This window comes from Bos indicus x Bos taurus, chromosome 4, assembly GCF_003369695.1.
Source record: "Bos indicus x Bos taurus breed Angus x Brahman F1 hybrid chromosome 4, Bos_hybrid_MaternalHap_v2.0, whole genome shotgun sequence".
Classification (NCBI taxonomy): Eukaryota; Metazoa; Chordata; class Mammalia; order Artiodactyla; family Bovidae; genus Bos; species Bos indicus x Bos taurus.
In genome coordinates, this window is record NC_040079.1 from 76369168 (window position 1) to 76382152 (window position 12985).

General features: G+C 36.1%; 1 protein-coding gene across 4 annotated transcripts in view; it reads left to right on the top strand.

Moving 5' to 3' along the window:
- Nucleotides 1–12985, top strand: part of PHTF2 (putative homeodomain transcription factor 2) — a 190951-nt gene that overhangs the window by 82169 nt on the left and 95797 nt on the right. For all 4 annotated transcript variants that reach the window (XM_027539781.1, XM_027539783.1, XM_027539784.1 and 1 more), the window contains 4 exons: nucleotides 3299–3368; nucleotides 3936–4094; nucleotides 7566–7731; nucleotides 8641–8805. In XM_027539781.1, the coding sequence (XP_027395582.1) occupies nucleotides 3299–3368; nucleotides 3936–4094; nucleotides 7566–7731; nucleotides 8641–8805 (560 nt within the window). The remainder of the gene's footprint in view (nucleotides 1–3298; nucleotides 3369–3935; nucleotides 4095–7565; nucleotides 7732–8640; nucleotides 8806–12985) is intronic.

Sequence of the window (12985 nt, forward strand, 5' to 3'; positions counted from 1 at the left end):
TACCTGTTGTGTTTAGAGAATACCATTACAAATGTATTGACTTTGTCCTTTTATATAATTAGTTCTTTTATTATCTGTCAAAGCAGTGAGCAACAATTAAAGGAAACCATGAAAATATATTTCTTGAAAATTGTTTTTATATAAAGACCCTAGCTGATATTGCTAAAGTGTAAAGTCTCTTGTAAATTGCAAGTTATTTTTTTCTTAAACATTTTAGAAATTATAACTGAAAACTATAGTTTTCTGTTCCCCTTGACCCAAATTTAAAAGTAAATATGGAATTTCCCTGTTTTAGTACCCACTAGCGTTGTAAAGTTTCAACAAAACAAACTCTGTTGTTTCAAGTCATTAAAGGGATGGGCGAAACTAAATAGGATTTCCAGAAAGTAAAACTGTGGTTAGTATATATTTCAATAATATATATTCAATAAAGAATATATTATTTGAATTCTTGGCAATTGTATTCATAGTACTTATTTCTACTTTCTAGTTAAACCAGTAGTTTAAAAAATCTTGCTAAAACTAAGTTAGTTTTCATTTTTTGTTTGTTCACTTAAACTTCTTGAAGGCTCATAATTTTTTTTTAGTACTGAAAGCTATGCTGTTTTGTGTAAGTGTAGTTTACTCAAAACCAATTTAAAGTTGTCCGACTTAAAATATCTACTTAATTAGAATCACATGTTGTAAATGACCTTGGTACTAATATCTTTTGTTTTTGTGAATAAAGTCACTAATGTTAGAAGATTTATCAATAATAATTTTCTATATCCTTTTTTTTAAACCCTTTAAATACTGATAGGCTACCTTGAAGGGTATTGTCAACTGTGCTGTGACTTTACAATGCTATGATTTCACTTTGTAGCTCAAAATTATGCTATGACTTTACAGTGTATGATAGTTCAAAATGTTTTAATAAAATATAAAATAAGAAATTAATCACATTTAAAAGGCCAAGTAGAATAAGCATGTTGAAAACAACATAATTGCATAAATCAAAATACTTTACTATTTCTCTTATAAGGACTTGAAGTTCTTAAAACAGTCTTGAGGTAAAGTTTAGGTATACAGCAGTAAATTAGGCTTCAGATTTGTTATAAACATTAGCAGTAAGGTTATTTTCAAAGTGCTAGAAAAGCAGTTTATGAAAGATATAAGTAAATGAAAATATGTTATTGTTTTCAAATTTATTGGCACTAATGAAGGTAAAATAGCATAATAAACTTCATGCCAAATTTAAATAGTGTTTGATCAGTGAATTTTTTGTTTAAATATGTTTTACTAGTTTACCTTTCCAATTTGCAAAATATTGGGAGTGATTTACAGCCTATGAATGACACTGTCATGACATGAAAGTGGGAAATGACATACAGATAGTTGTTTTTTGTGATGTGCAGTAGTTAATGTTCTTTCAGCTCACCGTGAATGCTGATTTAGTGAATACTGACTGTTGTTCTTAGGAGGAATATAGAATTAAGTTCCTGCAAGCCCCTAGTCACAACAGTTGTCAGCTAATCAATATAAAACCTCGTTTAAATGACATCTTATTTAATATATGGTGTTGATTCATTAACACTGAACTAACAGGAAACATCTCATGCCTGAACAGAGCTTATCTAACACATTTTCTCAGTGAGCCACATCACAGCCTTCATGCACTTAGGGACACTAGATCACCTGTCAGCACTATCTCAGTGACCATTTCAACACAACATTACCAACAGAAAGCACAAGATTTGACGCTGAATAGATTGTGAAAAGGAACTGAAACAAGAGAGCTAAACAAGAAGGCAGAGTGATGCCTTGTTTGATCTCAGATGGGAATGTGAACATTGAGTGACTCAAATTGTTTGCCACTCTCACTGTGTATGTCTGCAAATGACCGCAAGATCACAGCAAATATTGATTTTAGGGACAAATTAATTTTACCATATAGGTGAGCTTGCAGGTATGGACTCTATGAATACCAGTATTGACTACATGTAAGATGATCATGGCTGTGTCTTCAACTCTGACCCTTTCTTTCTTTTGTTTTTGTATCTGTGGGTAGTTTGCATCTTCACACGGACAGACTATTTGAAGGAGTTCCGAGGTTAATTGCATCTTGATTTCAGGGTACATTTTTGGTTTAAACATCTCAGTTAATTTTGAGCTCAAATGTCCTATTCTCTGTTTCAGATAAAAATGTTACTTGATTAAATTTTTATTTTAAGGGGTCATTATTACTTAGATTAGGACTAAACAAAGGATTTACTTTATAGGTACTTGGTTAATTGAAGGAACAATAAACAAATCTTTGAAACACTAGGTCATCTCTCAGCACTTGGATTCCAAGGAGTTTAGCCTGGGCTCCTCTAATTCTTAACATCCTAGTCTTAAGTTATAAAGCATAATTTATTTTTTGATAGTTTTTTTTTTCATCAATTTTGATCTCTACTCCTACTCTAACTCAGTACACTGATGCAGAAACTTAATCTTAGTTCAATAATTCCAAGTTGAAACTAATTGATTTCATGATTTCTGCTTTCTCCTTCCTCCTCCTCTGGGGCATGGCATCTAAGTTATGAGGTGATAAGGTGGCATTGTGGTCTGGTTAGTGGTTGGCATGTGAAGACAGTAGCAACCCTGAGATGTGCATCGTCCTCTCTGGTCTCACCCTACATGTTGGCATCTGCTAAGAAGTCTGCATTGCTGTCTGTCCTCAGCTCTGTGACCACTGCTTCCTTCAGCATTGCCTCCAGCATCACACCTTAAAGGCCCTTTAGGGCCACTGTTCTCCCAGGCAGCTTCAGCACTTTCCTGTGCAAAACAAGGGCCACCTCGGTCTCCTGGACCATCTCAGGCTGTACATCTAAATTGGTGGTGATAGTCTTTGTTTTAAAATTACGCTTTTAGTAATAAACAGACCCCATGTGTTACATACATCCCTAAAGTTATTCTTTTGGAAATAATAAAATTTATTACACTACTGTTGTGTTCCGTTTGTCACAAATATATGTGTTAGTTTTTGTCTATTAAAGTTTTTCTTCTTAATCGAAATCTGTAGGCATTGATTTTGGGTATTAAAAATGTACATGTGTTGAATTTCAATACTACTTTTTTGCTGAGTTAAAATCGACATATAACATATTAGTTTCAGGTGTAAAACATAGTAATTCGATATTTTTATATATTGAGAAATGATCCCATACTTAAGTCTAGTTTAAATAATTATCCCCATACATACTTACATATTTTTTTTCTTGTGATAAGAACTTTAAAGATCTACTCTCTTATCAATACTACTTTTAATATGTTATAGGGGTTAAGGAATAAACCAAAGAAAACAGCCCATGTGAAACCAGACCTCATAGATGTTGATCTTGTAAGAGGTGAGTCTTGAATAACCAAATATTTAATGAAATTAGAAACTGTCCTCGAAGCAACAGAGTTCAAAATGGGTTAGATGTATATGTTTGCAGGAATAAAAGCAATGTGAGGCTAAATGAAGATAGAAGTAGTATTAAAAAAGAGAGTGTGGAGACCTTTAAATACCATTGACTAGTCTTTTCTCTCACTAAAAATCATTCCAATTAATAAGTGTAACAGAAAAGCAGCTCATATTTGCTTAGCAGACTATGAAGCTTGTTATAAACATTAAAGTGGTATTTTTAATTCCTAACTGAAACTGACATTTGAAAATTGTCTTGTATTTATAAAATATGTAGGAGAAATTTTGCTGTTATTTCAGTTAAAAATAGTTCTTTTCAAAGTACCTGAGTCAATATAAAGGCATATGTGATTTTTTTAAAAATGTTTACTACCCACAATTGGACAGTTGACACCCATAGTACAAAAGAAATAATATGTTGTATTGTTCTTCAGATGTTTAAATTTTTTTCTTTAAGGAAATTAAGAAATAATAAATGTTGTCTTTCATTTTGCATTACTTTTCTTAGGGTCTGCATTTGCTAAGGCAAAACCCGAAAGTCCGTGGACTTCTTTAACTAGAAAGGGAATTGTTCGAGTTGTATTTTTTCCCTTTTTCTTCCGGTGGTGGTTACAAGTAACATCAAAAGTCATCTTTTTCTGGCTTCTAGTCCTTTATCTTCTTCAAGGTACAACTAAATGAAGGAAATGCATTTTGCTTTTAACTTTCAGCATTTTTTTTTTTTTTTTTTTTGGTTAGGATTACTAAGGCTTTGTTATTTTTAAAATATACTGCTACTGAGTATGGAAAAAAATTTATTGTGATGCTTCATTTAATAAGACACAAATAGTTTGGGATTAAAAATGTTTAAGAAAGCAAAGTAGTTATTTTCCAAAATAATTTTATGATAATTTGAATGTGTGGATTGCTAAAGAAAAATACAAATTGAGAGGATTTTTAAAAATTACAGAATCTCTTCCAAATGTACCCCTACATATATGGACACACGAGTCTTTTTTTATGAAGCCTTAGGGTTCATTCTTCCTTTCTCAGCAGTATTCTTTTTTTTCCCTTAACCACTGTTTTCTGAGACTGTTCTCATTCTGGGTTAAAATTCTGTGTACCATGTCTAAGAGCTTGTTACAGATGCTCATTTAATACAACCATCCAGTGAAGCATGGGTACTATTAGTATGCCTAGCCTATAGACAATGGGACCTGAAGGACCTGCAGGTCCAAAGTTACATACTCAGCAAGTGTGGCGGTCCAGGTTCAAGTCTAAGCAGTCTGACTTCAGCACCACATGCTTCGCAGCTCTGTAATGTTGCATCCCAGCACAGCAGTGTTCCAGTGCACAGTCACAGCAGCAGTATACAGTGCAAAACGCACAACACTCTAGAGCATTTACAGCCTAAAAGAAGAAATTGCTCACATTTCTTATCACTCTGACAAAGCAAAAATTTTAATTTGGTTGATACCTTGTTAATGTTTTTAGTATCTTATATATATATTTTTAAACACAATTGTATTCCTAAGGGGCTTCCCTCATGGCTCAGCTGGTAAAGAATCCGCTTGCAATGTGGGAGACTTGGGTTTGATCCCTGGGTTGGGAAGATCCCCTGAAGAAGGGAAAGCCTACCCACTCCAGTATTCTGGCCTGGAGAACTCCATGGATTGTACAGTCCATGGGGTCGCAAAGAGTTGGACATGACCGAGTGACTTTCACTTTCTTTCTATCAAAAAACACGAATTAAAAGATATCTTTTAAATAAATGAAAACAATAAAAACAAAAGACTTATTTAGGTTATTTAAGCTTGTGTATGGAGAAGGCAATGGCACCCCACTCCAGTACTCTTGCCTGGAAAATCCCATGGATGGAGGAGCCTGGTAGGCTGCAGTCCATGGGGTCGCCAAGAGTTGGACACAACTGAGCGACTTCACTTTCACTTTTCACTTTCATGCATTGGAGAAGGAAATGGCAACCCACTCCAGTGTTATTGCCTGGAGAATCCCAGGAATGGGGGAGCCTGGTGGGCTGCCGTCTATGGGATCGCACAGAGTCGGGCACGACTGAAGCGACTTAGCGTATGTATATATATATCTTATATACTCAAGAGGGAGTGAACTTGAAGTTATCCTGCAATGTTTTCTAGTTTACCTAGAGGAGAACACTTTATTCTAAAGTGGTCAGAAATTGCAATTGCTTATTAGAGTAATAATTACTCAGTACCATTCATTGTAACTACTGTGCCTTGTACTTTTTTGATATTATTGCTTTATTGTATTTGAGGACAAACAAGTTTCCAGTGTAATTAGAAGGTCGTATATTGTGGCTGAAATTCACATATTGGCTTGCCTAAATTAAATAGGGAGCATAGCTTAGATTAAGCATGAAAACCAGATATTTTTCAGTTCCAAACCAAAGTTTAACGTTATTAGTGTTTATAAGTGATGGCCACTGACGTCTTCCGTGGTAAAGCTTAGTTTAAAAAGTGCCTTAACCTGTTTCAAGTCACACAGTCAGTGACAAAGCCATGATAAGACAAACCCTCAGCAATCTGAGTGCCTTTAGAAACCCCTGTGCTTCTGCCTCTTTGCATACTGAGCAGAGTATAGTGCTCTGAATTATGTCCTCATTCTCCCACCTTCTTGTCCTGAAGAGTAGAAAGAATTGTGTGTAGTCAGACTGGGTTTTACATAGCTACAGTTTTTCACTTCAGTCACATGCCTTTTAAATATCTCAACTATGTATTTTCAGCTTCATCCTACTTATTGCTTATGTCATTTCTCTCCTGGATCACTGACTGCCAAGAGCTCTTGTGTCTTTTACTTTCTGTCCATTTACCTTTTGGGCTTCCCTGGTGGCTTGGTGATAAAGAATCCACCTGCCTTTCAGGGGACATGGATTTGATCTCTGGGTCAGGAAGATCCCCTGGAGAAAGAAATGGCAATCCACTCCAGTATTCTTGCCTGGGAAGTCCCATGGACAGAGGAGCCTGGGGGCTACAGTCCATGGGGTTACAAAAGAGTCAGACACGACTTAGTGACTAAACATACACACACACACATTTACCTTTTACATTACAAATCTAAACCAGCCACTCAAGTTCTAAATCTTAATTATCTTTGCTTTCAAGATAAAGAGCCAGTTTTTCAGTCAGTCTCTTAAATTTCTCAACTTTAACCAAACTAAACTGGTTCTGTGCTGTTTCTTAAACATTCTGTGCCTTTTTTGGTAACCTGTATGTTTTGGAGGTAACTCTGTTTGCCTGTGTAGCCCTTTCCCCTTTTATTTACTTAGTCCACTACTTATTCTATGAGTTAGTTAACTTTTGAGAATTAGGTGTTAGAATTCCTTCATACCTCTCCAGTTGACATGTCTTTTTTTATGTGTCATAGATATTCTGTTAGTCTGCTCAGGCTGCTATAATAAAATACTACAGACTGAGTGGCTTAAACAACAGACATTTGTATTCTCATGGTTATGGCAGCTGGAAGTCTAAGATCAAGGTGCGGTTAGGATTGGTGTCTGTCAGAGGTTTCTTTTCCTGTCTTGTAGATGGCTACCTTCTTGCAGTATCCTCACATGGCCTTTATTCTGTGCATGAGCTGAAAGAGATTTCTGGTACCTCTAGCTCTTATAGGAGCACTGGTCCTTTTGGATTAAGGTCCTACCCTTATGATTTTATTCAGCCTTCATTACATCATATAGACCCTATCTGTTAAGATGATCATGTTGGGGGTCAGGACTTTAACATACGGAATGAGGGTGGAGGGCACAATTCAGTTCATTACAGGGGTTTTAATTATTTCTTTATATGTCCCCCTTTTGCTTTAAGGAGGGTGTGTCTGTCATCTTACCAGGAATGAATGCCTTTAGATTTATATGTATCTAGTTTTCATTGCAGTGCTAAGGTGTGACTTTAGAGGCCACGTTGGCTGTTACTTAGTTCCAAGAGTTTATTTCTGAATGGCATGATTAGCCAGGGGCAAAGAAGTCTTGAAGAGCTTGTCTGAAGTAACTTTTATACTCATTTAAATTTAGAAAAATAATCTGGCAAAGAACAATGTTAGAACAGTTTTTAAAGTTTTTTTTTAAAGTTTTGAGGACATGACTATCAGATCTATAATTAAATGTCTTTTCTTTCCCTTTTTGTAGTTGCCGCAATAGTATTATTCTGTTCCGCTTCTAGCCCACATAGCATACCTCTGACGGAAGTGACTGAGCCAATATGGCTGATGCTGCTCCTAGGAACTGTGCACTGCCAGATTGTTTCAACGAGAACACCCAAACCTCCCCTAAGCACAGGGGGTAAAAGAAGAAGGTACTGTCTGTTTAAAAGTGATCTTTTTGTAGATTTCTGTAATTGGAATCCAGTATTGTTCTTGACTTGAATGAAATGTTATCTTGAAACAGTGAGCTTCAGTCAGAATCAGCTATTGAATAATTTAGTTTCTTTTATTTGCTCCAGAGCCATTTTGAGACCCCATACCTGTTCGTTTTTGGTTTCTTTCTTGAAGCTCATTGCTGAGGCATGTGATATCACTGTAGGGAATATATGTTAGTTGGAATTGCTAATAATTTCCACTATTACAGAACCTTGTGCTTAAAAGATGCTTTGGCAAAAACAAAGTCAAGGAAATTTTTTAGCTAAATTCCATTTATTATATGTCATTTGAAGCTGTTTAATATTGCCCTTTGATGAAGTAAGCATAGCAAGTCTTACTGGCCACTTAGCACAATGAAGTTCTGTTTTAAGGGTCTTTGGGAACAATTTCTCTTTTGAATATTGTTGCTAAGAGATTGTGACATTTGCTGTTTTGGAATATTGATTTAAGCTGTTTATTTAAAAAATAAATAATACCTAATTAGATAAGTAGCACTGCTGAACAGATAGATTATAAATCTCTCCAATTTAAATTTTCTTCTTCATCTGCAAATAAGTGGCATTCCAATAGGGAAGGGGTACTTCTGTAAATAATCTGCCTAGTGCTATCCTTACAACCTAGTGTCCACTGACTTGTCAGTATGAGCAAGAAACAATAACTTAACATTTATAGAAACTGGTCTTGAATATGTACTTAATATTTGGCATAACTTTTATGCATCAGCCTGAGTTTTACTGTGTATTCAAGTTCCTGTGTTTATGTTTTCCAAATTTTTAAATGTACTGTCGAGAAAGTGGTTATTAAATTTTAAAGTTACCTTCCACTGTTAATCTCTTCTAATGAAGGAAATTAAGAAAAGCAGCCCATTTGGAAGTACATAGGGAAGGAGATGGTTCTAGTACCACAGATAACACACAGGAGGGAGCAGTTCAGAGCCACGGTACAAGCACCTCTTACAGTGTTGGCGCTGTCTTCAGAGATCTCTGGCATGCTGCATTCTTTTTATCAGGGTTTGTATTTATTCAAGACTTTCTATGGCTTAGAAATGCACTGTCCCTTTTTTGGTACTATAGTCTTAATTAATGAGTACTAATGATTTTGAATATGATAGTCCTAGTGTGGATTTTATTTTTATAAATTATAAAGCTATATATAATGGAAAAAATAGAGACCATAAAATTCACTCTGAGATATATATATGTATAAATACATCTGTATGAGAATGAAAATATACTATCAAAGTATATTTAGTATTTATCTTAGTTTCTTTTGTGATTTCTCAAGTACTATTTTATTTCTATTAAATTGCTTATTTAATCTTCATCAGCACTGTAGGACAAATTGGCTTTGTTAATATACCATGTGAGTTGTATGACATTTTTAAAAAATTTGCCTCAATTACATAAAATTATCTGAAATAAAACATATAGGTATACGTATTGTTACTTGAAAGAATAAAATATATACTATAATACAAGATTCTGTTTTTTGTAGTTTGGGTTTTTTACTTAGTTTGTGCCATAATAAAAACTGATGAAAATTGCCAAGTTAATAAGTCAAGAAAAGGGATACTGCAGGTAACTTATTTTCAGTCACTTCTGGTAACTTCTCTGCTAGTATCATTGTTTTATCAAATGTGATTGTGTTCTTACGATAAAGTTTATCATGCACTATATAATTATAGTGCATATAATTAATTATATAATTAACCAGTTATATCCTGAGCGTATTCTTATTGATAGTAATTTGGGGAGAAATTTTCACAAATTTTAATAATTTGCAGTAATGTGGCATTAAGTTGATTCTCTGACTTTTCAACCACTTAGTCTTCTAGAAAATACATATTTTATATCAGTTCACTTCAGTTGCTCAGTTGTCTGATTCTTTGCCACCCCATGTACTATAGCATGCCAGGCTTCCCTGTCCATCACCAACTCCTGGAGCTTACTCACTCATGTCCATCGAGTCAGTGATGCCATCCAACCATCTCATCCTCTGTCGTCCCCTTCTCCTCCTGCCTTCAATCTTTCCCAGCATCAAGGTCTTTTCTAATGAGTCAGCTCTTTGCATCAGGTGGTGAAAGTATTGGAGCTTCAGCATCAGTCCTTCCAGTGAATGTTCAGGATTGATTTCTTTTAGTATTGGCTAGTTGGATCTCCTTGCGGTTCAGAAGACTCTCAAAAGTCTTCTCCAATACCACAGTTCAAAAGCATCAATTGTTCAGCAGTTAGCCTTCTTTATAATCCAACTCTCACATTCATACATGACTACTGGAAAAACCATAGCTTTGACTGTATGGACTTTTGTTGGTAAAGTAATGTCTCTATTTTTGAATATGCTGTCTAAGTTGGTCATAGCTTTTCTTCCAAGGAGCAAATGTCTTTTCATTTCATGACAGCAGTCACCATCTGCAGTGATGTGATTTTGAAGCCCCCAGAAATAAAGTCTGTCATTGTTTCCATTGTTTCCCCGTTTGCCATAAAGTGATGGGACTGGATGCCATGATCTTAGTTTTCTGAATGTTGAGTTTTAAGACAGCTTTTTCATTCTCTTTCAATTTCATCTAGAGGCTCTTTAGTTTTTCTTCGTTTTCTGTCATAAAGGTGGTATCATCTGCATATTTGAGGTTATTAATATTTCTTCCGGCAGTCTTGATTCCAGCTTGTGCTTCAGCCAGCCTGGAATTTCCCATGATGTACTCTACATATAAGTTAAATAACCAGGATGACAATACACAGCCTTGATGTACTCCTTTCCCAATTTGAAACCAGTCTGTTGTTGCATGTCTTGTTGCTTCTTGATCCGCATACAGGCTTCTCAGGAGGCAGGTAAGGTAATTCCCATCCCCTTAAGAATTTTCCACAGTTTATTGTGATCCACATAATCAAAGGCTTTAGCATAGTCACTGAAGCAGATGTTTTTCTGGAACTCTTGCTTTCTTCATGATGTTGGCAGTTTGATCTCTGGTTCCTCTGCCTTTTCTACATCTAGCTTGAACATCTGGAAGTTCTCATTCATGTATTTTTGAAGCCTAGCTTGGAGAATTTTATGAATATAAATAAATATCTCTTAATTTCTGACAGTGAAAATATGATAGTCTTACCACTGCAGAATCAAGTTTTTAAATGTTTCTCAGGACTTTCTGTAAGCAAGTATCAATGGCATAGTAGATACGTTTTACTTTGACGGGATCATTTAGATGTTTTGCTCATTTGAAACTGGTGTTGTATTATTATGTAGTATTCAGAATCCTCCTGCCTTTAGAATTCTGCCTTGTTTCTCTAGTCAAATGAGTTCCAGACTTTAATTTTCTAATCTTTTGGGGCTGTACCATGACTTTGACTCCTAGTTATTGATATTATGATGGCTAAATCCCTTTGGATTTATTCTCTTTAATCATGACAACTGTAATCTAACTTTCTAAAGAAGCACTGTTTTGAACTGTCTGATTTGGGATAGTTTGCCAGCATATGAATGAGACTGTTTTAAATACTGGGTATAAAAAGATCTTAAGAAAAATGTTAATTTCAAAAGTTCTAAACTGAGTTCTGGAATCCTGATGGTGTCTTGGTCTTTCAGGCTTTGATAAGACACAGAGTGCTTAAACTGAAATACCAACCGAGACTTAAAATTGTTTCCGGTGATAACAAGTTGAATTAGCATAACTGGTGGAAGAATAAATGCATAATCACACAAATATCTAAGCTTTGTGTTTGGTGAGTTGATGGTTTTCTGGAGGGTACAATGAAAACTGTATTTTTAATACCCTGTATTTATGTTCAGTTCAGTCGCTCAGTCGTGTCAAATCTTTGCGACCCCGTGAATCGCAGTACGCCAGGCCTCCCTGTCCATTACCAACTCCCGGAGTTCACCCAAATTCATGTCCATCGAGTCGGTGATGCCATCTAGCCATCTCATCCTCTGTCGTCCTCTTCTGCTCCTGCTCCCATCCTCTCCCACCATCAGGGTCTTTTCCAATGAGTCAACTCTTCGCATGAGGTGGCCGAAGTACTGGAGTTTCAGCTTCAGCATCATTCCTTCCAGTGAACGTCTAGGACTGATCTCCTTTAGGATGGAGTGGTTGGATCTCCTTGCAGTCCAAGGGACTCTCAAGAGTCTTCTCCAACACCACAGTTCAAAAGCATCAATTCTTTGGCACTCAGCTTTCTTCACAGGCCGGCCCTCACATCCATACATGACCACTGGAAAAACCATAGCCTTGACTAGATGGACCTTTGTTGGCAAAGTAATGTCTCTGCTTTTGAATATGCTATCTAGGTTGGTCATAACTTTCCTTCCAAAGAGTAAGCATCTTTTAATTTCATGGCTGCAGTCACCATCTGCAGTGATTTTGGAGCCCAAAATAATAAAGTCTGACACTGTTTCCACTGTTTCCCCATCTATTTCCCATGAAGTGATTGGACCAGATGCCATGATCTTCGTTTTCTGAATGTTGAGCTTTAAGCCAACTTTTTCACTCTCCTCTTTCACTTTCATCAAGAGGCTTTTGAGTTCCTCTTCACTTTCTGCCATAAGGGTGGTGTCATCTGCATATCTGAGGTTATTGATACTTCTCCCGGCAATCTTGATTCCAGCTTGTGCTTCTTCCAGCCCAGCATTTCTCATGATGTACTCTGCATATAAGTTAAATAAGCAGGGTGACAATATACAGCCTTGATGTACTCCTTTTCGTATTTGGAACCAGTTGTTCCATGTCCAGTTCTAACTGTTGCTTCCTGACCTGCATACAGGTTTCTCAAGAGGCAGGTCAGCTGGTCTGGTATTCTCATCTCTTTCAGAATTTTCCAGTTTATTGTGATCCACATAGTCAAAGGCTTTGGCACAGTCAATAAAGCAGAAATAGATGTTTTTCTGGAACTCTCTCGCTTTTTCCATGGTCCAGTGGATGTTGGCAATTTGATCTCTGGTTCCTCTGCCTTTTCTAAAACCAGCTTGACTATCTGGAAGCTCATGTTTCATGTGTTTTTGAAGCCTGGCTTGGAGAATTTTGAGCATTACTTTACTAGCGTGTGAGATGAGTGCAATTGTGCGGTAGTTTGAGCATTCTTTGGCATTGCCTTTCTTCAGGATTGGAATGACAACTGACCTTTTCCAGTCCTGTGGCCACTGCTGAGTTTTCCAAATTTGCTGGCATATAGAGTGCAGCACTTTCACAGCATCATCTTTCAG